General features: G+C 41.1%; 1 protein-coding gene across 16 annotated transcripts; it reads right to left on the bottom strand.

Annotated features, from left to right (window-relative positions):
- Positions 1-415: 415 nt before the first annotated feature.
- On the bottom strand, positions 416-26,695 carry SPOCD1 (SPOC domain containing 1). Of its 16 annotated transcripts, none has more exons than XM_083751627.1 (16): positions 26,609-26,695; positions 24,187-25,705; positions 23,107-23,160; positions 19,872-19,976; positions 19,040-19,192; positions 16,950-17,052; positions 13,971-14,106; positions 13,444-13,603; positions 12,963-13,079; positions 12,408-12,533; positions 11,641-11,749; positions 11,206-11,347; positions 9,570-9,723; positions 6,807-6,896; positions 4,243-4,429; positions 416-2,456 (listed from the first exon to the last, which is right to left on the bottom strand). In XM_083751627.1, the coding sequence occupies exons 2-16, from the start codon at positions 25,486-25,488 to the stop codon at positions 1,660-1,662; spliced, it is 3,735 nt and encodes a 1,244-aa protein (XP_083607753.1). In that variant the 5' UTR covers positions 25,489-25,705; positions 26,609-26,695; the 3' UTR covers positions 416-1,659. The 16 variants fall into 16 exon arrangements, with proteins under 16 accessions (XP_083607753.1, XP_083607751.1, XP_083607754.1 ...); XM_083751625.1 differs by having other exon boundaries at positions 26,594-26,671; XM_083751628.1 differs by having other exon boundaries at positions 26,605-26,642.

The raw sequence follows: 26,695 nt of genomic DNA, 5'->3' as shown, positions 1-26,695 counted from the left end.
GTTTGGAAGCTGCAGCTAGTGCAGAATGCAGCAGCTAGGTTGTTAGCTGGAATGCCTTGCACCACCAGCATGCAACAACTATTCTGAAAGAAATGCATTTGAGCTGAAGCATTTGGGACTATTGGTTTTGCAGGCGCCTTTCTGTAGTTAATGAAGAAACTTTTGCTTTCTGCTTTTGCATGCTACAAGCTGATTTTGGAGGGGATGGAGAGACCTGATATTAGAAAGCCGACTCCGGATCAGATATTCCTTCCCAATCTTGTGGTCCTATTGCATTTTACTAGCATAATGCTATCAACCAATTCTGCAGGATACAGGTTGTTGGAAAACTAAGTTTAGTAACTTTTTGCAACCTCAGTGAAGCTTTGGGTCTACCTTGAACCTCTTCATACACAATACGTCTAGACAATTCCTCTTATAACAATTAACAAAGCTTTTATTGCTATGAACAGCTTAACAGAAAAACAGAAAAATCTGTCATGCTAGCATTCTGTGTGCAGATAACACCAGTACCAACCCAACTTTCATCTTATAACATCAGTTTTTTTACCACTAGGGTCACTCTCTCTTACCCCACACAACCACATCTAATTTCAAAAAAACCCAGAAATAGTGGAACTTTATTCACTTGTATCTCTCACCATCAAACCCTTTTGTTCAGGAAGTTATTAAGCATGAATCTGCATGGTCATACTGGAGAATGCTTGTTTTCAGGCTATACTGAAAATGTGCTTGCGGTGTACCAATCAGCTTTGCCACAGACAGTTTGAGATTTTGCATGCCAAGGCTCACACCAATTACAGAACCAATCAAGATGAACCACAGTGGCAAATGCATTATTTTAAAACCCAGATCTGCTCTGATCATTTAGAAACGAGGGAGTCCAATTTGAAGGGTAACGGAGGGTGATAAACCTTCCACCACTTGCAGCTTACACCGTCTGTTCCCCAATGTGATTTCCCCCTACCTGAATGCTGTTGTTGTTGCCATTAGAATTCCCACCTGCTGTTTACAATATGGTTGGCAGAGATACAAGTCTCAATACATTGACCTGCGACTGTTGCATCAAATTTGGTAGCAAGAAAGCTTTCCAGGAAAATAGAGGTGGCCCTTTAACAAGTGGTGTGCAAACATTACTTGGCAAACCAGTCCATGTGATATCATCTTCTTAACAAGAGGTGAAGATCACATTATCTCTCCCACTGGTTCTCCAGTTTTCTGGCCAGGTAGAGAAGCATGACAAGATTCTCCGTGGCAGGACAATACAGCTGGCTGACTGACCAAAATTGTTACGTGAATGCTTAGTAAAGTTGGTCATCAGTATTCACCTCTTAGTGGCTTGCAAAATCATCACCAATGGTCATAATGTTTTTTTCACCATGAGCACATTCTGAATATTGATCAAATCTTGCCAGAGGGCAAGGATTATGAGAGTCATGAACAACAACAACAAAAGCAAATATATATTTAAAAAGTTGGAAAAGCACAAATCCAATATTAGGTTTCCTCCCCCCCCCCCCCGCTTTTCCCCGAGATAAATTCTTAATTGCATTAGAAGATGGCTGCTATGCCTCACCACAATCTTTAAAGCCACCTTTCCCTTTCTTTGCATTTTGTTTTTAAACAACTACAGTTTAGTCCTTGAGGGCCACAAGGCTCTTAGGGCATCTGTGCATTAGGCCCCTGAGTCTGGAGATGGGACTCAACCTGCTGGATGAGGGATAAAGTTTCCTGCAACAATGAGTTGGGTTCTCCAGCAACATATGCAATGCAAGGAATCTGGGCCGAAGATAGAACCTGTGACACTTCGCAAGGTGGCAAAGCATCAGCACAAAGGATGCTCTGTAAGAATGAGGAATCTATTATGTCTGCTCCATCTGCTTCATGTTGATCTGGGCACACAGGCTCAGAAGACAAAAGAAGCTCAATAGTCTTCCAGATATGTGATTGATCAGAATCACCACAGAGCTGCAAATGATCCCTGTCCTGATGTGGCTGTGCTCCCAAGATTCCCAGACTCAAGTTGCTCCACTGTTCCACTGCCCAAGAAGAACTACTTAGTGACTGGAGAGTGTCACCTACAGGAAAGTGGTTGGCTTCATTTCCTGCCTCTTCATGCCGCAAAGAGGAAGGATCTCTATGAAATGTCTCTCCACCAAGCTCTTCAGGGTGAACAAAGACAGCATCAGCTGATAAAGGCTCTTGTCTTGGAAGGACTAGCAAGGGCCCCTCATTTCCACAGAGAAGGCTATCTATGGACAATTGTGGTGGTGGCCATGTCTGGCAAGTATCCACTTGTGGAAGAGAAAAGCTATCAGCTCCAGTGCTGTCCTTTAAAGTGATATTCTTTCTCCTGGCTTTTGGTAAAGGATTAGACATTGTTTCCAAACTGCCTGTACATGTTCTCTTGGGCAGAATTAGTCCCAGCAACAAAGAAGGGTGGCATGGCTCAAGCCCTATGGAAAGAAAGAAAGCAAATAAATGAAATGACATGTTTCTGTAACTCTAGTGACAACCCAGGGACAAAAGCATGAGAATCTCAGCTGTTCTTAAAACAGGTGCCTTAGCTCCTAGAAAACTACAATAATTTGACTGCAGCATGCACCCTGACCTTTTAAAAGCAAACTGGGGGGAGGGACAAATCATTCAATAATTTTAAAAAATCAAGTCCTTAAACCCACTAGCAATCATCTAACCTGTTTAGAAAAAAGCAGACGTGTACTGCTTTAGAAAATGTAAAATTTATGGTGTGTGTCTAAGGGTTTAACACCAGACACAGACCGAAGTGATGTAGTAGAATAATCCTTATTATGAAACTTCATTTACATGATGGAATCACTTCAATCAATTTGGTGCTTCCCACTGCCCTGCCTGCCTCTCTTCATCCCCTCACATCAGTCCTAGGAAATAGCATTCTTGATAAATGGACACATGATTCCCTAGCGCTTTGCAATGAGAAATAAAAGGATACCACCACTTCCAAATGTCAACAAATACATTTTAATATCCTGCTCCAGCCAGATGATCAAATTCTGTGCTGTCTCAGAATAGGCATGCAAAGGTCATATCAGATAACATGATGAAAAAGGCCAACGGCAGAGGGATTCAGAAAAGTGGACTTTTTAAGATGACCAGCAATTGAAGGATTCTGCTCAGGGGGGCATACACATATCTGCCTCATACGCCAAACATTCAAGATTCGTTTTCAAACTCTGGGAAGCTCCATCACTCCAGAAGCTCCAATGTGCATACAGCAGTTCCAATGAGTACAGGCAGCTCCAAAAACTCAGTAATGATCCAATTTGCTACACAAACCAGCTCCATGCGCATACTGGAGTTAGGGCCAACATCTAGGGAGGACTCAGAAGCCCCAGAATCCTTCAGTGTACTTCTTATTTTCTTTCCATGGCCTGTATTCTCTGGCAGATATTTTGCAATAATATATGCTAAACATCTGTTTCCTAGTTCCAAAATTTGGATTTGTTTTGGTAGCAAATATACAGAGCCTTGGCACTCTTGCCATTAGCACATGGCCTGGGTATTTTTCACTGAGTTACTCCAAGGGATATGTCATTCTTCACACCATCCAGTACGTTATCTCTGGTGAATCAATGCAAATAATAAATGAATGGAAAGAAACCCTACCCACGTGACTGAAAAAATGAAAGTTTACTAGCCTCTTCTCTCTCCCCACCCCACTTTCTCCCCAACTCTCTTCTCCCCCAACTGACGTACTATATACATCAAAGTTTCACATCGAATATAACTGATCTGTAGAAAGAACTTTATGATCTGAAAATAGAGATGATGCATGTACTTTTGTAACCCCAGAAAATCTTTAATAGAAAATATTTTTTTTTTAAAGTCCTCTTGTTCGCTTTTACACCTTCTGCCTATCAGTGTCATTAGATTTCTACAAGCTTCTGTATGCTGAGAAGTAAAATTTCTCTTTTGTTTACCCTCTCTGTGCCACGGTACAAATAATCTTATAAACCTCTATCATGTCCTTCCCTCCTCGGTCTTCCTCACCCCCAATCTAACAAAACTGCTTATACAAACAAAATTCATGCAGAAAAGAAATTGTAGTAGAATAGCCATATTAGTTTACAGTGGAAAGGAAAATCTGAGTATTGACTTAATGTGGCACAAAGTGTGTTCTCCAGAAATATATCTATGATAATTGTTCAACTCCACTTCCATGAACTTCAAGAAAAAGGAGAAAGATTTGTTCCCAGTTCCTACCTGGACCACCAAATGCGTGCAGTTTAGAAGGCACAGGCTGGTAAGCTGCTAATGGCACCATGAATATCTCCATCTGGTTGCTGTCCACGATGCCATATCTCTGTTTATTGTTCAAGTAGGAATACAGAGTGTTATAAGGGTCGAAGCCTTTGGGTAAGCTGGGGTGGAATCTTATCACTCCCATCTCCTGCGCAAACATGGGAAGAAAAAGAAAGGAAGCTATTATCAGGGAGTACTGAGCTCCTATGAAAAGGAACATTTTGCCTATTGAGCACCTGCTCTTCTTGTAAGTGTCAGGGCATTCAGGCCCACACAACACAGCTGCCAGATCAGGAGAGGCTCTGTGGCTGAAGAGCTTTTCACGCTTCCTTTGGAAGAAAGCCTAACACCTCCCTTCTGCCATCTGACTTACTGTTGCTGGTACACCACTGTGGCCTCAAGCCACCCTGCAGATCAGGTCAGGTCGGGACGAAAATTTCTTCAGTCAAGAATAAAGGTGGCAGCAGGGAATGGCTCATCAAGTCCGGGGCTTGGAAATCACATCCACTCCTGTAACGTTAGGTCATGCTGGACTGTTTCTAGCTACAGTTTGACTCAAAGCCAGAAGGTAGGGCCTGAAGATGAGTGTCTTATCTGCCTCCCTGCTACCACTTTATAGTTGTTGGTAACTTCTAGGTTGCCACATCTGGCAGCAACTGGGGGTGGGGTGGGGGACATCAGATGCTGCACAAGATATCTGGGAGTTCCCTAGCGGTGTCCACTCCAGTTGCAGCCTCTCTGACAGAGAGGGAAGAAGAATGCATTTAGTTTCCAGTGGATGTGAGGCTTTCAGCCCTTCTATTCCCACATTAAGCTTCTAGTTTTTGCATTCTTTATCTCTTTCGTTCTATTTGTACTTTTGTTTGTTTGTTTTTGTATACATTGCTCACTTCTAGCCATTAAGAGGCTCCGAGAAAGAACCTTCCCTAATCAAGACAGGAAGATGACAGGAGTTTAAGAAAGATCCTGACTCCTTAGAAAGTGTTTGTTAGCCCTACCTATTCCGGCCCACAGTCTGGTCCTTTACTATCTGCAACTGCAACACTTCTGGAAACAGGAAAGTGTAACAGAAGAGAGTTCTGGATGGTGCTGACATAATTTTTTTTACTAGGAACTACCAACATAGTAAGATAAAATCCTTGTACTTTAATAATAATAATAATAATAATAATAATAATAATAATATGTTTATACCCCACCCATCTGGCTGGGTTTCCCCAGCCACTCTGGGCAGCTTCCAACAGAACACTAAAATACAATAACTTATTAAACATTAAAAGCTTCCCTAAACAGGGCTGCCTTCAGATGTCTTCTATGGGTTTCTTTCCTTATAAATGCCCCACCACCATCTGTTTGATGAAACAGATTTGCATGTATAGGAAAGGCAAGAAGTAATTACTAAATTTGTTCTTTAGCTCAGAAATTACAGATGTAACTATCAGGAGGCCCTAGATTGCTAAGAGCAATGTTATTCACCTTCCAATCTAGCTACAAGGGCTCATACTGTTCTTTGATTTATGCTGCGCATCTGGTGTTGCAGTATACTGGGTGTTACTTACTTACTTACTTACTTACTTATACACACACACACACACACACAAGGGCTGGGCAATATGATGATATATCATCCAAAACCAGTTTGAAGTCTATAGCGTGATAGTTTCATAGTTTTTGACCGGACAATATGTCATGAATATGTCATGTGTGTTAGGGCTATGCAATATATCATCCAAAACCAGTTTCAATACCATATCATTTTTTTATCATTTTTCATTTATCATTTTTGACCTGACAATATATTGTGAATCACAATGTGTGTGTGTCTGTGTGCTATGCAAAAATCACAATGTGGTGAAAACCGTAAAACCAGCCAATGCCTCTACATAGCTCCATCGTTATTTCAGACATTATGATTTATCAGTATATTGCAATGTTTAGCTGGCGATATATCACAAAGTTGAAAAGCAGATATCTCCCAGCCTTACTGTTCACCTCTACATAGTTTCAGCCTTATTTCAGACACCGTGATATTGGTATATCACAACACTTAGGTGGTGATATATCGCGATGTTGAAAACCAGATATCTCCCAGCCCTAACACAAAAACCTTAAAACAATGTCATTAAGCTACAACCCTGAAACAGTTCAGAGCAAAACTACAATCCTTGAATGATATATCCCTGGACCCAAGGACTCAGTGGAAATATCAACCAGCAGGAAAGCAAAGTCTGGATGAGAGAACTTTTGTTCAGAGCTGCATCTGTGCTACCTTCCCTATACATATGACACACACATGCACCTGCAGAATTACCTATGGTAATTACAGAAGCAAAAAATGTGCTACACAGCTGATGCTATGTAACATGTAATTTGGCTCCAAATCCCACTCTTTACAAAGGAGGATCCTGAGGAGGCACAAATCTGCATTGGATGCTCCTGATGGGGCTGTGGGAACATTCAAGGTCAACTGTGGTATCAAATAAGCAACAGAGCCTGATTAAAATAAGAACCTTTCAGCGAGATACCTTGCTGTTTGCTGGCCATATGCTGTCTAGATAGGACCAGACATCCTCCGGGAGAATACAGCCCCTTCCCTGTAGAATATGTGGTAAGGCCTGGATGAATCACAAGAGCATAAAGGAAGATCACTATCATAAGAGAAATCCACATGTCTGTGATTGAATTTGGTTTTCCAACAATACACTGATCTAGTGGAAACAGATCTAGAATGAACATTATCTTAGCAGCCATTCTAGGGCTGTTTTAAGGGCAGCAGTTCTCTCCTTACTGAAGATGGGGAGTGAGGGGAGGCTTCCTAAAACTTTCATGGAAGGAATATGATTTGAAGCATGGATTTTTCATCTCATAATTTACTGTCTTAGTACACTACACCAGCTTTATGACTTATTGTCACAATATCAGAATCCCTGGAACATCAGTTTCAACTTAACCAGGGAAGAGTAGAAAGATACCTTATTTTGTCCTCTCTTTTTACCCTGCTGCTCTAACAGAGACAGTAAGGCCTATTTAGCTGTTGCTTATCCCTCCTCCAGAGCTATTAGGACTTGGTCAGCAACATAAAAGGGATGCTCCGATAAGAGTAGTGGCAAACTTGCTGAAAGTTCTTAAATGGGTGGAGGGAATGTGGAGGTATTGCGCTGTACCTAATGTAGCCCTGCTCATACCCAGTAGAGGCTCTTACACTTGGACTACTGGGGCACAACCCTCCCAAGGAGAATGTCAAACACATTTTTAAAGGACCCCCCCCTCCCCAATTTCAAAGCCACCCATTCTTTCCTGTCCCTCTGGAGATATTTCCATTCATCTCCTTTTCTCTGGCCAATCTACTCTCTGTATCACTGAGCCACACTTAGTCCAAAAGTATTGGATAGTAAAGAGGTCCCTCCCATGTTCCTCAAGGAGAACTGCCAGTTTTTGAGCCCTGCTAGAAAAATGCAACCTGTGCCATTAATAAAGATAGTGCAACTCGTACAGCACGTAGGCGAAAAATATTCAGTTGTTCAAAAATAATTTTACACCATTTATCAAATATGTGAGAAAGAGACAATTACTTACAAAGTGCCATGAAAACTTACAAACTACCTAAAATAAAATGAACTTGCAATATCATATTTATGGGCTCTGGCTGAACAGTTTCCCCTCCTTCCTGTTATGAAGGCAATCTACATTGACTAGAGAGGACCTAGTCTGTTCCAGCCTTATCAAATCATACAACTGTTCTGAGCAAACTCAGAGCCATTTCCCTGAAGGCCAGATCTCCTCATAGGTTTTAGCAGTACTTTTTTCTGGAAAAAATGTGGAGGAACTCAACACAAAGCTTGTCTGTCTGTCTGTCTGTCTGTCTGTTTGTTTGTTTAATGCGGGATCCAGTCGCAGTGCCACACACATACAGGCAGTGGTTAAATGTAAGATGTGATTAATAAACTCAAGCAAACAATGATCTGGATTAGAAATGGCCACAACTTTATTGATTACAGATATAGGTGTATTTTTGGCTCAGGCATTAGGTGTATATCTGTTTCAGGCCCCCCCCCCAATTTTTTTTAATTACTTTTAAAAAGGTAAGGGAACCACGCTCCTGCTCAAAAAAAACCCTTGGATTTTAGTAACCAGAGAATTAACATGTTTCCTTCCCCAAAAGAGCCTTTTTATTTTAGTATTTTGTTTTGTGACTTTGCTAGAGAGCAACCAAACAAGCAATAGCGGGCACATTGTGAGTCGTTTTCCTTTAAAAATATCTATTTTTTTATTTGGTCACTTTGCATTTATTTTTGTGAATTTTCTGGGAGAATGGTGGATAGCTTGTGTATGTATTGCAACGAACTGTGCATTAACCATTTCCCTGTACTCACTCATTAAAAGCTGCAGCAAGTGTTGATAAGGATTCTTTTAATTTAGAAAAAAAAATGTGTTTTGGATAATTAAAAGTTAAAATTGATTTGGGGTGAGGATAACTACATGCAACTGGAAGCAAGTGTTCCTCACATTTTAAAACTTTTTGCATGTTTCTTTAGTTCTTTGGAAATGGATATGTAGCTGTAATCAATACACGAATTCACAAACTTATGCTGTGAGGTCTGCCTTAATTTCTAAATAAGAGATATGCAGTCAATATTGTCTGAAAACGATACTTGAACCCTCTTGCTTAGGAGCTCTTCCCCTGTCCATAGATGTGCAAAGAATAATGGGTGTTTTCCATCAAGGAGATGGTGGCAATCTGCACGTCTGTAATGGCACACTTTCTTAAATAAGTGTTGTATGAGTCCTATTGTGATGAAGCAAGGTTAAAAACTGCAACCTGTCATGGGCCAGGAGTCAGCTTCTCCTGCTGAACAGCAGCCTGAAGGGGGAGAAGGCAGAGTGACTCCACCTGCAGCTGATCAGCCTTCAAGGACACAAAGAAGGCACTGATGAGAACCAGCTGGCTCCAGCCTTCTTAAACAGAGCTCTCAGCAGCAGTCAGAGTCTGGAAACAAACCCTGTGGTTCCTGGCCCTACCTTGCTGCTTCCTGCTCTCTGTTTGGACCCTTGGCTTCGTTATCATCTGATTCCCCAACCTCTGGATTGTCTATGTGGATTGCTGTTTGCCCAACCCTTGGAACGGACTTGACTTTGTATGCTGACTCTGCCAGGTGCATCTCAAAAAGACTCTTATTTCCTGTTTGTTTGGGCTCACACTCCACCGAGCTCTGCACGCTGTTGCTTGGCAACGGGACTATGACACAGCACTACCAAGTCAAAGTGTTACCAGCCACCACTGCTCATACCTGTGACAGATTACAGCTGGATCCAGAAACAGGGTATGCTTTTGCCACAAATTGCTTCACACTGAACATGTGAATGACTCCTTCCCAGATGGCGGAGTTCCTGGGCTGCTTCTCCACTCGTCGATGTTTCTTTGGAATGTGAGGTGAGATGGGGCTAAAAGAGAAGAGGAAATATGCAAATCCAGTTCTGTTCAGAATTGTAGAACTGGAAGAGACCTCGAAGACCATCTAGTCCAACCCCCGGGGCTCAACGTAGGATCTGCAATATAGGATCTTGCAACTACAACATCCCGAACAGATGGCTATCCACTCTGCTTAAATACCTTCAGAAAAGAACTCGCCACTTCCGGATGCATGTTCCACCATCAAATAGCTCTTAGGAAAGGTCTTCTAATGTTGGCATTCTGCCAGCTCTTGAAGACACACCTGTTTACGCAAGCATTCCCCTGAACTGAACTTCTGGTTTTATTGTTTTAAAAACTGTTTTTAAATGTCATTCTTTTCAACTGCTTGTTTTATTGGGTCCAATCCAAACAGACACAAAGGAATGTGGTAAATGGAGCCTGCTATTCCTCCTGCTCCCCTCGCTGCTAGCAGGATCGGCAAGGCTGGGGAAGAACATTTCAAGCTATTGGGACACTCTGTTGTGGACCTTAAGGTAGCTATCCCTGGACAAAGGAATTTCAAAGGGAAATCCCAACATGAAACGGCCGAGTTACAATTTATCAAGAAATTTGCTTCTAGTTCATTTGGGCCTGAATAGAGACAATTGTTTCCTGTCCAACTACAGGTGCTATTTTACTCAGCAATGCTAAGCAGATTCTGTTATCACCAATTGTCGTAATGTTTCATAGTGTTTGCATACAGTTAAGCTCTAATTAAACTGGCACAGGCTGTACTTTTGTACTTCCTTACCAATGAACTCCAGTTTTTATACTCCCTCATTCCCCCGCCCCCTTACACACATACAAACTGAGAGGTATTGCAATGCATCTGATGAAGTGGACTCTAATCCATGAAAACTAACGCCATAATAAATTTATTAGTTTTTAAAGTGCTTTTTTTCTTTTCTTTTCAAGAGACTAACAAAAGTACCCCTCTGGAAGTTGTTGCAATGGAAGCCATCTGTTTCTGTGGATCATTGTTTTTTAAACTTTTGTTAAGTCGGAACGTTCAGAACTATTGCTCAACAACTCAGCCAATAACAGAGGACATACTTATACCAAATATGACAGCCAACAACTACAAAGGTTCCAAAAACACCAGACTAAGTCTCAGAATTTTTCTTCTATCTGTTGGATGGGTGGTAGAAGAGTAAGAATCACATTTCCCCTATAAATCTAGATGTGCTGTGCTTTATTATCTCATTTCTCTCTTGGACCTAAAAGGCTATCCAATGGAAATTTCCCTCTTACCCTTGTATGAAGGGGAAATGGCAATGCATGCCTGAGTTACTGCTACAGCTTAAAAGTAACTGTGTTGATACCCACCAAATGAACAAAGCTTCACACATCTCAGACTGACTTATTTCTTTTAAGGTTTAATGTATCGCATTTTTAAAAGTGTTGCGTTATTTATAGGGTTTCTATCTTCAATATTAAAGTTCTGGGGGTTGAGAAGTATGAATTATACAGACCTGTCCACATGAAGAGGCCTTTCTCCTTCCTCTGAGAACATGGTGCTTGGGTGCCAATGTTTTGTGGCATTTGCTTTCTGTTTTAAAGCGTGCTTGTACGTAGGTGGCTTAAATCCCTGCTCACCGCCGGCAGTAATTTGTCCTAGAAAGCCAGAAGGAACAGTGCTATTTTCCCCCCACATTAAAAGATTCTGAATCAATTTTCAAGAGTCCTTTTTCTCCGTTGTCAAATTTAATTGGCAGGCCCAAGATTTTTCTACTGCCGCTTGGATTTGAAGATTGACTTTGGAGTTTTGTATTTGAAGAAATAATAAATAAAAACTCACAAACTCAGAAGGTCAGTCTTATAAAGAATGGCTGGAATCTTTAATTCGGTGGTCCAAAAAAAGCAATCCCTCTTTTTGCTGCAGAATGTTAACAAGTTTGGTAACTTACCAAAACAACTAAGATCCTCAGAACGATTCAGCTGAACATCATCTGGGTCTCTCACAGATACTCTAGGAATCTCAGAACTATGGTTCACCTCTTTGGGTGACTGTGATCCCTAAAAATAATGCAAGGTGGCAAGTTACTGTGCCCTTAACTTTTGGTTTCACTGACTACAATTAGTCTCATTAGTTAAATAACTCAATAGTCAATTAATCTTGGGGGGGGGGGGGCAATTAAAAGTTTGCAGCACTTGTAAGAGCTAATGTTGACTCCTTTACAGCATCTGGCAAATTATGCGGCTCTCTGATCCTATCCAGAACAGGCTCTGACCAAAGCACTACTGAAAGCATAATCAAACTCACTAACAAAAAGTCAAAGGGACTGTAGTGTGAGGTGCACCATTACTTTTCAGACCTGCACTCCCAGGGTCCCTACGCAGGTTCTGTAGTACAAGCAAGTGCAACCCATTGCTCTTCTTTTATAGTGATTACAGGACATTTTAATGACGAGCAGGGAAAAGTCTAGGGCCACATTTAGGCTCTGTTTTTGCTGCACCTGCTTGGACTCAAGGCACTGGTACTGTTAAGTAGTTCTCTACTACCCAACAATCTGCACAGAAACCTGTGTCAGAAATTCATCACATGCAGCTCAAATGCCTGCTTCATGCAATCTGGTTGATCTCAGGCACCTATATATTTTTCCTTGAGCATGAAATGATTTGCACAGTATATGCTCAGTTGGTTGTGCTTGTCTGAACATTGCTATCTACTCACAAATATTTCTTGGAACATCAAGTCCTCTTCTGCTTCTCTCTCTATCTCTACAATTCCTTTGTGGTTGAATTTTGCAGAGCAACACCTTGGTGCTTCTTGTTCCTCTCTCTCTATTATTTCCAGCGCCTGCAAACAGCACAGTGATGTAGGCATGGCTCTAAACATGCATTTTGGGGGGCCACTTCACATATAATGCTTTTGGGCTTACACTTGATATATAATGCACAAATGCAATAAACATGTTTTTACCAAGATAGTATCATACACATACACTTGTTATAGAACCAGGGTTGGCTATGACCTGAAGCATACACTCAGTGGCACAGGTTTGCCACCACGTATGTGTGAAAGAGTCTAAGGCTAGGATACACATGGAAAAATAAAGCCAAACATGTCCCACCGCTGGGCTTCTATTAGGACATATTTTTCTCTAGTAAGTAAATTGCCGTCAGATAAGCATAGAGCAAGCTGCTGACTCAGAAACAACTTCGGGGTCCAAGCTGGAAACTGATTCGCTCTGCTTTGCCTTTTCCTGGGCATAAAATGATTACTTACACGTTTGTTCTCTTTGGCTCTCCACTCTGCTAGTTCCGGGGGTGCCATCTCAAAGGAGCTCATCTGAACTAGTCTCTTGGGGGTAATCTCCCCAAATATTAATTTGCGGAAGAGGTACTGAAATAAAGTGAAACAAGCAATCCTCATTAGAAAGATTATTTATTAGAATAACAATAAATCAATCCACAGCAGCAACCTGAGAGAGTGAGCCATTTTGCATAGTCAAGGATATCTTACTACCACAGCCAATTTAAAAAATAACAGTGATGGCCAGACACATCTTTCAGCCCTAGAGAGGGAATAAAGATTACTGGATGACAAGTGTAACAAAGGGTACAAGTCAACAAAACATAGGGGGGGAAATGTCTATCTTTCACCGCGATTTACAATCTTTGCTTAATAAGGAGAATCACACTGCCCATTAAAAATATCATGAGGCAAATAAAGAGTTTTGTGTGCTTTTTCATTTTGTTTTTCTGACCTGGTTTTCTGCAGATTTTAAGTTGAAGAGCAGACTGCGGTACTTGTTCTTGTAGTTTTGTTCAACACAGCAAAACCGTTTGAAAATCTCCTGCTCCACTTTCTTTGCTATCTTCAAGATTGTTTTTTTCTGTACACACAGGTCAGGCAAATCATCCAACCTGAAACACAGAAGGCAAGGAATGTGTTGATTTACCTAGACAGGGCATCCACACAAGAGCTGATCTGCAAACATGTCTGCACTTTCACAAATAAACTGGTCAGTGGGCCAAGCCCAGAGTCCACAACATCTCAATGCAACAGATAAATGTGTAATGCCAGTGTGGTATAACTGCTAGTTATTGACTTGGGCCATTGTGAGGATATCATGGGATATCGTGATATGTATCATGTCTTGTAGTTTTTGAAGGAATGGTGGGATAAAGTGAGTAATGCTACAAATGTTTCAGATTAACTTTACCACCTTACAATCAAGACTCATACATAAGTTCCTTTCCTGTGTAGACTGAGATGTCCAGGCATTTTTACCTTTTCAAAAGAGCTTCCCTCAAGGCATCCACAACCTTACAACGACTTTGTTCCTGAGTCAGCTGAGAACTGTGAACTGGAGCTGGTGCCTTATTAGGTCCCTGGCGTCTCTTATTCTTCCTTGTCCTATTATCATCTTAGAACAAAAGAAAGAACTTTCAGATCTTCCAACATTCTCCCAAAGGAACTTACAGAACAGAAATTATATGAAGACCCAGTACTACCTGCTTTTAAGGCAGGGGTATGGAACCTCAGGCCTGGGGGTCAAATGTAGCCTTTCAGACCTCTCTGTATGACCCTTGGAACTCTCCAGACCACATCCATCACTGGCCTTACTTTAAAGCAAGAGAATCTTTGCCTTGTGTGCTTGAAATATGCGGCCCTTGTTTTTCTTGATGGAGGGGTGTGTGTGTGGAGAAAGTAGCCTACAGTACAAAGGTAAAATTTCTATTTGTTGCTCTACCCAGTTTTGCCTCCGGCTCCACCTACCACTGGCATGTGGCCTTCAGAACATTGCCTAGAATGGAACAAACATTGTTCCCCATCGGTTTAAGGGGTTAAGCTTTTCTGAAAAATCAATGGCTACATTCTCAGTTATAGAAGTGAGAAACACACATGCACTCAAAACAGCCAACCCTCAATTTCTTCTCCCAGCTGAAGACTGCTCTCTAGTAATCAGCAGCCAAAAGCAAAATATATCATAGAACTATATAATTAGAACTTGTATAAACAATCCTTTTTGGGGAGTAATGGCCCCACAATTTTGTTTCAAGGTGCAAATATTATTTCCCCCAATGGTGCCCCAGGCTGTGCTTGTTTTATACAACACCTTCGTATTGCTGGTTAAATGCAATTCACCCTCAAGCTAACACCTGTTGCCACTGAGACACTACAAGATGACTGCATGATGGTCAGCTACATGAGCACTTCCCCATTTTTAATATCTGAACATTCATTGATATAACCTATAAAAAGGAGGGGGAAGTAGCCAGCCTCAGCAGACCCTGGAGTCTAGAGCTGTGAAGATGTTGTGAAATGCTGTTGCTTTCATTCCACAGTACTTGGAACCACCGAGGAATAAAAAGGAACATTTTGCTACCACAGCAAAAATGCAAATTCAGTGTTTTTTTATCAACACTGTCTAATTTGCCTAATGTACTCCAGCTGCTGAACTGCAGCATTTTAAAATCAAAATTTGAGTTTATTTCCCCTCCTAAGTACTAGCCTCAGTCCTAGAGTAAATTTTAAAATATCCACAGAATGAAAAAAAAGTGTGAGCCACAATGTGTCATAGCAGTTGTTGTTCTGGGCATAGCAGGACTCTCAACAGTTTGGTACCCATGATGGGCTTGCTTTGGTTACTGCCAGTGCTGTGATAAACCGTTCAAGAAATAAAGAACTTGCCCTCTTCACAGTTCCTTCCCCAGGGAAGCCACACTGCCAACAGCTTTCTCTACACTTGGAAAAGCATCAGAGCTGAAACTATTTGAGCACACAACCCTTAACTGCTTCAGACAAGGTGTACTATAAGCATTTTTCAGTTGCTGCTTTTTAAAAAAGAAAAGAACATTCTACCCTGAGAAAATCTTCTGACTCTAGGCCACCAACAGGTGGTTTTCTAACACCTCATGGACTCAACTAGCCCTTCATCAGTGTGAAAATATCCTGGGATTTATCAAATACCACTTCAATATTGAACTGGTTACTGAAATGTTTGAGCTATAGAAGTAGAACACACAAATCTGTAGTTAGTGAGCTGTAACTGAGCAGGGATAGGGACCCTTCTAGAAGTTATGATTGCAGGGCCCTATCCTCTTGGGCTGTATATAAAGCATCTATTTAATGCACATTTAAAGGACATGAATTTCCCACCCCACCCCCCAAAAAATCTGGAGAACTGTAGTTTAAGGGTGCTGGGAACTGCAGCTCTCTGCTACAACTGCAGTACCCAGGATTCTTTGGGGAAGTTGTTTTTTTTTTAATACAAGTCGTGTACACAGCTTTATACCACATAAAGCACTGTGAACAGTCATACCATGAGCTCCCTCCTGCCAACCAAGCAGTTTGAAAGCACACCAGTGCAAGTAGATAAATAGGTACCGCTGCAGCAGGAAGGTAAACGGCATTTTTCCGAGCGCTCTGGTTTCCATCACGGTGCTCCGTTGTGCCAGAAGTGGTTTAGTCATGCTGGCCAAATGACCCAGAAAGCTGTCTGTAGACAAACGCCGGCTCCCTCAGCCTGAAAGCGAGATGAGCGCTGCATCCCATAGTCACCTTTGACTGGATTTAACCGGCCAAGGGTCCTTTACCTTTATTATCTATGAGCCCCAATGGATCAGACCAAAGTTTCTATGGGAAGTTACAGGCCTGAGTGCAACTGCATTCACCTCATGCGATTTCCAACCAGTAGCATTCAGAGGCATACTGCCTCTGAGAGTGGAGGGCAAACATAATACATCCTGGCTGCATAGCTTTTATTCTCCATAGATTTGTGTCTTCCTCGTTCATTCATTCATTATTTGTAACACTGGTGAGAGGGAGGACTTCAGCCTTGTGAGCTCTATTCTGCTATTCTGTATTTTTGCTATATCTCCATTGGATAACTCCAATATCCACCAACCAGAGTCAGGCGTAAAATTGTGGCTGAGAGTATGGAGTCAATTATCTATTGTGTCTCAAAAGCCATACACTAGAATAATCTGCATATAGGAATATAGATCTGTATCTGTGTCGTGGCAAATCAGGTATATGAACAAGAACTCTTATATATATTGTTAACAAATCAATATTCAAATTTTACAAGAGGAACACAGAAACCGATATGCAACTAGCAAAAGCCCAGCCACGATACAGAATTATTTTTAATTAGAATTTACGAATCTACTGTAAAGATGTCTACCTGTCAATTTTACCTTTTGCCCATCCATGGAGACTGATGGCTAAAAGCCATACATGCTTAGTAAAAAAGCAGCAACTTACCTAAATTCAAAGGCTTGTGTTGAATGACAGTTTCTGAATACAGCTTCCCTTCATTTTTACTATTTGGTAGCAGAAGAGCACAGTTGCCTTGGCTTTCCTTGTGCTGTGGGAATTGCAGTGAGGATGGTTGGAAGAAAAATGGAACTAAGTTACTGGTTTCTTTGGACCTTTAATCAGGAAAAATTGATAAAGTAAGAGACCTTTTGCTGAATAGCCATAAACGGATTCCTTCTATGAGCCCTAACCATGGCCAAGACTGGTATTGATGAACTGGAAAGAATAAAGATATGGTCCCCTTAAATGATGGATTGAAGACATGACAACGCTCACAACATATGAACGGATTGCTTATTGACACAGACTTCATTTGGAGAAATATATTGGCATTTGGAAATAATTTATACAAGATATAGTAGGCTATCAACAATCATATATATATTATGACAATAACAGTACTTACATATCTATAGAAAAATGCAAGTGTAACTGATTATATTGCGGGGGCTCAATTAGTGCCAGCGCCTTCTGTCAAGAGCTTGGGTGTAACCTTTGACGCCTCCCTTTCCATGAAGACGCAGGTTGCAGCCACAGCAAAGGTGGCATTTTTCCATTTCCACCATATTAAGCAGTTGGTCCCTTACCTTTCTCGCCCTAATCTGGCCACAGTGATCCATACAACCTCCAGGCTTGATTATTGTAACTCGCTCTACACAGGGCTGCCTAGAAACTGACCTAGAAACTCCAGCGGGTGCAGAATGCCGTGGCGAGGCTCCCTACAGGGTCCTTGCTGTGGGATCACATTCATCCAGTGCTTTACCCAGTGGAGTACAGGGTCAGGTTTAAGGTGCTGGTTTTGACCTTTAAAGCCCTATGCAGCCTAGGACCCACGTACCTACAGGACTGCCTCTCCTGGTATGCCCCGTGGACCTTAAGGTCCACAAATGACAACATTTTGGAGGTCTCAGGTCGCAAGGTGGTTAGATTGGTCGCAACTAGGACCAGAGCCTTTTCAGTACTGGCCCCGACTTGGTGGAACTCTCTGTCACAAGAGACTAGGGCCCTGCGGGACCTAACATCTTTCCGCAGGACCTGTAAGACAGAGCTGTTCCGCCTGGCCTTTGGTTTGGTCTCAGTCTGACCCTTGTTTCCCTCCCCTTATGGTTTCTGATCTATGGGCTATGTTTAAAATGAGGCTGCATTCTAAATTGCATTTTAACCTGGATTTTAAATTAGTTTTTTCCTATTATGTTTTTACTGTAATTTTATTGGTATTAGCCGGCTCTGGCCGAGGATAGCGGGGTATAAATATATTATTATTATTATTATTATTATTATTATTATTATTATTATTATTTAGTCTGCTATACCCTACTCTATATATCTACAGTGGGTGGGTGGGGGTGTAAATTTTTTATTCTTTTTATTTTTCTTTGCACTTTTTTCTTCTTTTTCTTTTTTCACTTTCTTCTGTGAAACTGAAATTCTCTTAATTAAAAATTAATTGAAAATAAATGGATTCTTGATCTGCTCATTATGTTAAATTTCTCTTTTCAGATAAAGCAGTGTGAGTGCTGCACAAACAAGTAATCAAACTGACAAAATAGAAATGGTACAATACTTCATATTCTCTTTACCCATCTCACCAACAGGACACCTTCTGTCTATGATAGGAATTGACAACTTGGTGCTTTCTTGGCATTCCTAAGTCAATCTGTCAGTAATATTGGTGGTCTATAGCTTTCCACTCTGAATGGTTTGTAAGTTTCTAAGGGGGAGAAGTGCAGAGATGGGTTTCTCTCCTTGTGATCCTTCCCATCCACTTAGCCTAAGTTTTGTTGTCTATGCTCTGATAACCTCTAGCCTGTATTACTGCAATGCGTGTGATACATGGGGCTGCTTCTGAAAACGTTTCAGAAACTTCAGCTGGTGCAGAATCTGGCAACCAGGTTGCTCACTTGGGCAAGATGGTTTCAGCACTGGCTGCCAATTAGCTTCTGGGTCCAATTCAAAGTGCTGGTTTTGACCTATAAAGCCTTAAATGGCTCAGAACCGCAATATCCCAAGAACAACCTTTCTCCAGATGAACCTACCCAAACCGAGATCATCATCTGAGGACCTTCTTCCTGTGCCTCCTTCATGAGATCCAGAGGGTAGCAACATGAGAACAGGCCTTTTCTGTTGTTGCTCTCCATTTTGTGGAATGCTCTCCCCTGGGAGATATGGCTGGCCCCTTCATTATACACCTTTAGACGCCAGACAAAAACATTCCTCTTCAATCAAACCTTTGGTTGATTAACATCTGATACCCTTTTAAATCTGCTGGGAAGATACTTGGTTTGTTTTTGTTCTTATTTATATTACATATTTTGTGGGTTTTATATTGTGTTTTTGTGTTGTGAACTTCCCCGAGATCTATGACTGAATGGCTGCATGCAGATTTCAATGAATAATAATAATATTTCAGCAGCAAGGATAGCAAGAAAGGAAGTTTTAAAAGGGGATATTTTTGCTGCATGACATTTGCTTTGCTGGATTTTTCAACAAGGCAATCCACTTGACACCAGAGGCAAGATTTAAAAAACGCAACAATGAACAAAGGGATGGATGAACAAATACTCCCTTTAGCCAGCTCAGTGCTGAGAGGTATCAGTCACATTCTCCTTTCACACGGCCTCTGCAGCATGACTGGCACCAGAGACAAGTTCGGCTTCCAACAAATTAATAAGCTTTTGACATCACTACGAAGCAGAAAGAGGCCTGAAACTTATTGCAAACTCCTATCCAATCATCTTCATTAAAAAGGAGCTTCCTCAACTATCTTAACCTTTATTGCTGTCAGCTGCTAATCATTCTAATCAGTTATTTCATCATGCTGCAATGTAAGAGGGAAATATATACTGAATGGGATCTAGTAATGTGCACCTCGTCATCTGATGAATCCTCCAGTTCTATGAGCTTCCCCAAAGTGAACATTTCATCACCGTGAGTCTGAGTTCCAAGGAGTTTGACTGCTGACCCAGACAATTCCTAAAAGAAGTAAATTATAGAACAAACAGAATCAAACAGAAAATGGTTTTAAATATAAGACTAGGAGAGTATGGGGGAGGAGTGGGAACTGTCGTAAATCCCACCATGGATCTATATTTATTTGGCAGCTAAGCTTTCTGCTTTATTGGATCCAGGAACAGGAATTCATACATGAGGCTAAAAGGCATTAGCTGACACATTTGGGTTTGTAATGTAGGTATAATAAACTGATCAAAGCACTCGTTTCCATTACAAATGCCTCTTCTCTGATTTCTTTTTGGACATTAATAAAGCAGCAGGACAAGAGAGAGGCTCTTATAGTGTTTTTTGCCCTTTTCTGTATCTGTAATACAGATGCAAAATCTAAAGTGGACAGACTGTACACTCAATTTAACGTGATCTACTTACTACCTCACATTAATATTTACATGGTCACACAATTTTATTTTATTTTTTTAAATTATGGACAGCTCCTTATTTAAGTCACTTTGTCATTATAGTGAAAAGAAAGGTTGAGGAAAGTTTTAGTGTTTTGTAGAAAAAATCATCTTAGCAACAAAAGGTAGCTGTCAATCAATATACAGCAGAATCCTATTCAGAAGCAAAACCCATTGTATTCAGTGGAGCTTACTCCCCCAGTGACTGCAACCTGAAAAAATTGTTGATCATATACATTTTTCTACCAGTTAATAAGCACATGTGCCCTTCACTAGCAGTCTCACAAATTATAAACTGAAACTCATTGATTAATCAACTAACACTGTAATCACAACCCCCTTTTGCATTGGGCTGGGGAGGAGCCGGTTTAAGAGGTGTCACTCCACAGGTAACAGAGCTCCCAATTTGCCTGTTGGGTGGAAGTGATGCAAGTGGGATCCCCTCCACCCCAAGTGGCAGCTTGCATAAAACCCTAAAACACGGCATTATGGGAATGGGGAAGTGCTGACCTGACCTGACTTGACCTGCTAGATTTCAAGTCAGCCTCACTATCATCATGTGATGACATCAGGCCCAACGGCTGCACAAGCAAATGGTGGCAAAGTTCCATTAAGACTTTTCAGAACTTTACACCTTAAATTAAAAACATATTCCTTGCATCTTCTGTTACCTCAAAGGAACATTAGAGTCAGAGGGTGTAAGTGTCTAATTAATGTTGATGTGTACCTTTGCTAAACTGTACTCAACATTATAGGAAGATCTTGGTGTTAGGAATAGACATTGCTTGAGTTACATGAAGTACTGTGTAGAACTACCATTCTAATTCCACTTCCAGCCAATCATGGAAAAGCAAGGCTTCAACCGAAAGCACTAGGATATGAGTGTTCAATTCATCCAGTCAGTGCCTGGCCATCCCACACTGAACCACTTCTGATTTCAGAAGTGCCAACTATCTAAAGCAGAGGTTTTCAACCTTTTGGGGACCACAGCTCCCTTGACCAACTACATTCTTTCTGCAGCTTCCCTGTGGGGAAATGCGCTCCAAACCTCAGAAGCCCAATTATGTCACCCCTTGCCTGCAGAGTCCACAGCCCTTTACCCTTTGCCCCAAAGAGAGGTGCCTCTTCACTCCCCACTTGTCTATCCATTCCCCACAGCAAGGACTAGTGGACTGGCTGGCTGGGCTCCCTCATCCACTTGCTTGCTTACTCCAAGGCCGCCTCAGCTCCTGGCAACCAGAACCCCCTGGCCAGCCCCAGAGGCACCATTTGCTAGGGGAAGCTTATAGCCAGGCCTGCTGCAACCAACAGCCACGCAAGCCCTAGGGGAGCAGAGACGCAAGAGGGCAAAAATCCACATACAAAAAGATAAAATTAGAGAAAGAAGAGAGATGAAAAAGTGTGGTATCCCAACATCCCAGAGACAAATCTCAAGGGAAGAAGAGTCGACTAGAAGAATCTGATTCCTCTGTTCTGCAATACTGGTATTTGTCAACTCATTGTGATGATTAAGATCATTTTCACCCCTCATTTCACTTCATAATTACAAAACTGATCCTCTTGGAAAGTCTGTAGCTTCTTGCTTTCCTCTCTCTTCCATTTGGCTGTTGGTAGGACAAATCAAATAGTCCTACATATGAGCTGGCTCTAGCACAGACACATCTACAAGATAGTCACAAATATAGCTGCAGAGAGAGGCTGGGTTGCAAGTAATTACTCTGAGCTGGTGCAGATTAACCTGGTGTGCGACAGCTGATTTACACCTGTCTATTCAGTACATCCACAAGATGAAGCAGCAGCAGACTGCTCCGCAGGCCATCACAAAAACACACTGGGGTTCAAAAGTAGTGCTGTGCAAAGTGCCCCATTATCAGATTTTAAGTGGCCATCACAAGCTCAAAGTTAATCTGCATCAGTTTACAAATTTGTAGAGTTGTGTACATAACCAAATGCCTATGTAGTTCAGAACACTGAGACAGAACTACTTATTAACTTTCAGAGAACTGGCCCAGCTTTAGGCGTTGGTGTGATTCAGGGGAATATGACTCTTCACGTCAAGCCTGATAACCTCACAATCTTTTATCTGCTGTATTTCCAGAGAACACTGGAAGAAATGTCAATCTAGCTTAGTGCTGCCTACAATGGTTGGCATAAGCTCTCATAGGGACATTCTCAGCCCTACTTGGCGATGCCACACATGAAACCACTTTGACCTTTTTTATAATCAAGTGGTAGATTTTATGAAATGAAATTAAACAAACATTGGACCTGCATGCTGAGCTACAGCCCTTCTAATATTAACATGCCCAAAGGGCTAATAATTGAAGCTGCAGTCCTAGCCCTACTTACTCCCAATTTAATGGGACTTCTGAGAAGACTGCAACCTTAAATTACAATTAGCACCCTAAAGCTGACCAGTTTTAACCTGGAACAAGGCATCTACGGTAGGTAATTAATGGTTATTCAAGGGGATAATTAATCAGAGTCAGCTTATTTCCATCCCAGTGCTGAAGTTGTATATCCTACCTCTTTATTATTAAATTTAAAGGAGCTATGTTGCAATATCATACTGCAACTTGAGAAATAAGATGGTAAAGCCTAGAATTCAAATACTGCAGTAAAATTAGATGTATTACTTAATCCTCACCAAACCATAACCATAAAGCAATGAGGACAGTAAGAAGATGACATACGTAAAAGACCATTTTTACACCGTGAGATTGATGTGGTCGCAGGCTTTCTTCCTCCTTGGACAGAAAGAGAACACACCAATTATAAACCAACTTTTAAAAGCAATCTGTTTTTTAGTTGGCTGATTAAGAGAAATATCTAACAGATCACCCATCCCCCACACTCACTGTTCCCAAAGAACACCTTTCCAACCATCAGTGTTCAAAATCCAGATAATTTTTAAAGAGTGTACAAGTGTTCTCTGAAGCTTGCCAAGTATGGCAGGAGGAATTACATTTCTTACTTTGGCGGGATTGGCTGAGGCTTTTATCATGAAATTCTGTAGAGGTCTCATTTTAGGGCCAGTTTTCATAGATGATATTTTTATGTTATACATAGTCCTGAAACTGTGATAGGATAAAATAACAAATCCATTTTTAAAAAAAAAAATACAAATATTCAGGTTTTCTACTTCACCAAGATTCTTAACCCAGGTTTGAAACTAATTAGAATTTTTTTAATTCTTTTTTATTTTCCCATTTTACAAATGTTTTGACTAAGTTTACAGTCAATGTGCCAAATCTTAATGACCCCCTCCCTGCTTTCTGCAATTACTTCTGGTGTATCATTTACCCCTGCATATCCAATTCAAACCTGTTTACTAAATTTTCCTTTTGTATCCCCTTTAAATTGTAACTGCACATTTTTATGTCAATCCTGCTAATGACTTAAGTTGTTTACAATAATTTTTACAACAGTCCACAGATTTTCCCTATTCTATATTAGGTTTGAAGCTAATTGGAAATCATTGGTGAAGTGGGAAGGCAGGTTATTTGGGACTTACATTTTTAGACTATTTTAATTGATACATTTTACCAAGACTGCCAGCCTCTTTGAGCTTCCTGTCTGGGATGTAAAGGTAAGATACATATGACAAACATAGGTATTACTTAACGGCTGCTAAGGCCAGGTAGGAAGAATTTACAATAAAAAGCATGTGGAATAGCGGGAGGGAATATGCTATCCTAATTGGCTTACTCTTGGTCACTTAACTACAGTAGTGTTTGCACCAGCCTACAGTGAACATGCTACTACAACCACACCTGCACAGGACTGCTTTCTTCGGCTGGTTGAGTATTCACACTTTCTTCTACATTGTTGATCTTGCCATCCAAGTCCTCTTGGTGATCACTTGACATTCTTTTTTTCTCAATGAGCTTGGTAACTGCAGTGCCATCTGTGAATGACTGATACCCTGACTTGCTCTCCAACTGTGGAAAGTCAAGACCATGATCTAAAATAACATCTCCACACTCCAAGTCTCTGAATCTGTTTTCTTCATCTGTGGCACACACAGAATCTTCCTGATCTATAACTTCATCAATTTTCAGAAGAAACCAGCAACTATCCATATTCATGTTCCCAGACAAGGTATTGTTTGGGTTTAGAGTCTCATGTTCTTCCACACCCACTTGCTCTCTGAGAAATTCTTCAGCCGATGCATCCATAGAATCTGAAACAATTATTTCTCCTATGGACATCTCACTTTTCATTATGTCAGAAACTGTGTCCTTCAAGTCTAATTTAAGTTTGGCCCCTGAAACAAAGTTAGGTTCAAATTCAGAGTTTGCTTGACATATGTCTGCTTTCTTAACAGTTGTATCAGGCAACAGAGAAGAAGCACCCATTCTTCGGGATATTTTGGAGACCTTGGTTTCACTAAATGAATTTTCAGATGAAAAAGAGGAATACATTTTGTGAGTCTGTAAAGCTTCTGTATGAAAAGTAGCTATCAGATTTTGACTAGTATCACTGACTGTTTCTCCTAAAAAGCTAGGTGATGTGTCCAGATCTTGATACTCTTGATACTGCGTCTCATGAATTGGAGAAGTATCTAAACACTCTTTCTCTTTTTCAATTTCTTCTTCATGATAATGATGGATAATGGAATTATCATGGCATGATTCCTTAGAAGAAAATCTTGCAAAAATACCTTCATCACATAGGGCAGATATATCTGTAGATTTTGCTCTTTCAGCTTTAATGCCAAAATCATTATTTGTTTCCCCAGGGTCTGATTCTCCAGAACTTAGCACTTGAACAGAAGTGTCAAGTTCCAAGCCACTTTCCACCTTGTTCACTTTTTCATATTCCAGTTGTCCCCCAGCATTCTTAATCTTGGGGGATGTCTTTAGCTTTTTAGTACAATTTTTATCCAACAAGTCAAACAGGGCAACCCTTAGTTTTTCATAAATACCGTCCTTCTTTTTGTTTTGCATTTTCTGTGGCAATTTCTTTGGATTCAGATGCATTAAACAATGTTTTTGTTTCTGTTTTCTTTGCTGGTTGGTATCTTTCAAAAGCACATAGCAAGGCTTTGTTAATTTTGTTGCTATACCTTTCATTCTGCTTGACCAAGGTTCTGACAAAGTTTCAGAGGCCAACAGTCTGTGTGAGATTTTTTCAGATGGTACAGATTCCTTTCTGAGACCTTATCTGCAATGTCTTTATGAGTAAGAGCCAACTGTTGCTTGTACTGTTCTTTTCCTGCAAGGTGCTCATTGACTCATGTTGTTTTCTCCACCTTGACTGCAACCTGCCTATTTCGGGAAATGCTGCAAACTGTGGTAGGAAAGAAAAGGTTTTAATTATGGTAGTGGTGTGGTGTTAAGGCACAGCATCAGCTCTGCCTCCTAATCCCCCCCTCAATGTCTCTAAAGACTAATGTACCCTATGCATGCTCAAAATATATAGGATGAACCAAAAGTAACATTTTTAAAAATCAGCTTTGCACATGCTCTGCAGAAGCCACACATGTGCAGAATGTACATGTTCACATTAACAGATAAGCCCAGCATATCTAGAGGTGTTCCCTCTTGCCAGATGTTGTGACGCTACTATCCACATAGAATACATGTTCATATCAGCCTAACAACTAATAGCACCATTGTACACTCTTTGAAACTCCCTCCACAGGAATATAGGTACAGCCTCATCACTTAAAAAAACCACACTAATGAAAGCATTCTTACTCAAGCCTGTTTGGCAGAATTGTGTTACATATATATATATATATATATATATATATTACACATACACATACACACACACACAGTGTGCGTGTATACAATATACACAACACACCTACGTTTCCCCCTATTTAAATAATTTCCATGTGTTGTGAGCTACTTTGAAAGGCCAGCATGCCCAGAAAGGCAGGTTTAAACTACTTTTGCTTTTAAAAGCTGCCCAGACTTCCACCGTCAGTAAAATAATATATATTGTTCTGGGAAGAGGACAGGCTGGCTTGGAACCTAAAGAGCTCTTCCTAACTCCAATTTCCCTCCAGAGCTGACCACCGTCTCTCCTATCGATTCTAGAACACCCCTCTCCCTTCCTCACAAACGATTCAAAAAAACGAGACGGGTGTGCCAAACAGGCGCAGGATGGGGAAGAACAATTGGGGGGAGGGAAAATGCAGAGTCAACAAGCACGCGCTTCTCCCTTAACGATTGCCACACGAGCCTCTTTCCCGGGCGCTGGCTCCCTCCTACGCCTCCTCGCGCTCCACCTGCAGCGCCGCCCACGCCAGCACGACGCCAAGACGGGGCG

This window comes from Podarcis gaigeae (genome assembly GCF_964106915.1).
Source record: "Podarcis gaigeae genome assembly, chromosome: 8".
Lineage (NCBI taxonomy): Eukaryota > Metazoa > Chordata > Lepidosauria > Squamata > Lacertidae > Podarcis > Podarcis gaigeae.
Note: the sequence above shows the minus strand (reverse complement) of the source record. Positions and strands in the feature narration are given on the sequence as shown.

What these genes read in the sequence shown, in the direction of transcription:
- SPOCD1 (XM_083751627.1), bottom strand. Translation starts at nt 25,488, where the DNA reads ATGAAAGGTATAGCAACAAAATTAACAAAGCCTTGCTATGTGCTTTTG. An exon ending in AAGAAAGCAGTCCTGTGCAG is followed by an intron (nt 23,161 to 24,186) that starts GTGTGGTTGTAG and finishes TTTCTGTCCAAG; the next exon opens with GAGGAAGAAAGCCTGCGACC. An exon ending in AGATGATGATCTCGGTTTGG is followed by an intron (nt 17,053 to 19,039) that starts GTAGGTTCATCT and finishes CAATTCCCACAG; the next exon opens with CACAAGGAAAGCCAAGGCAA.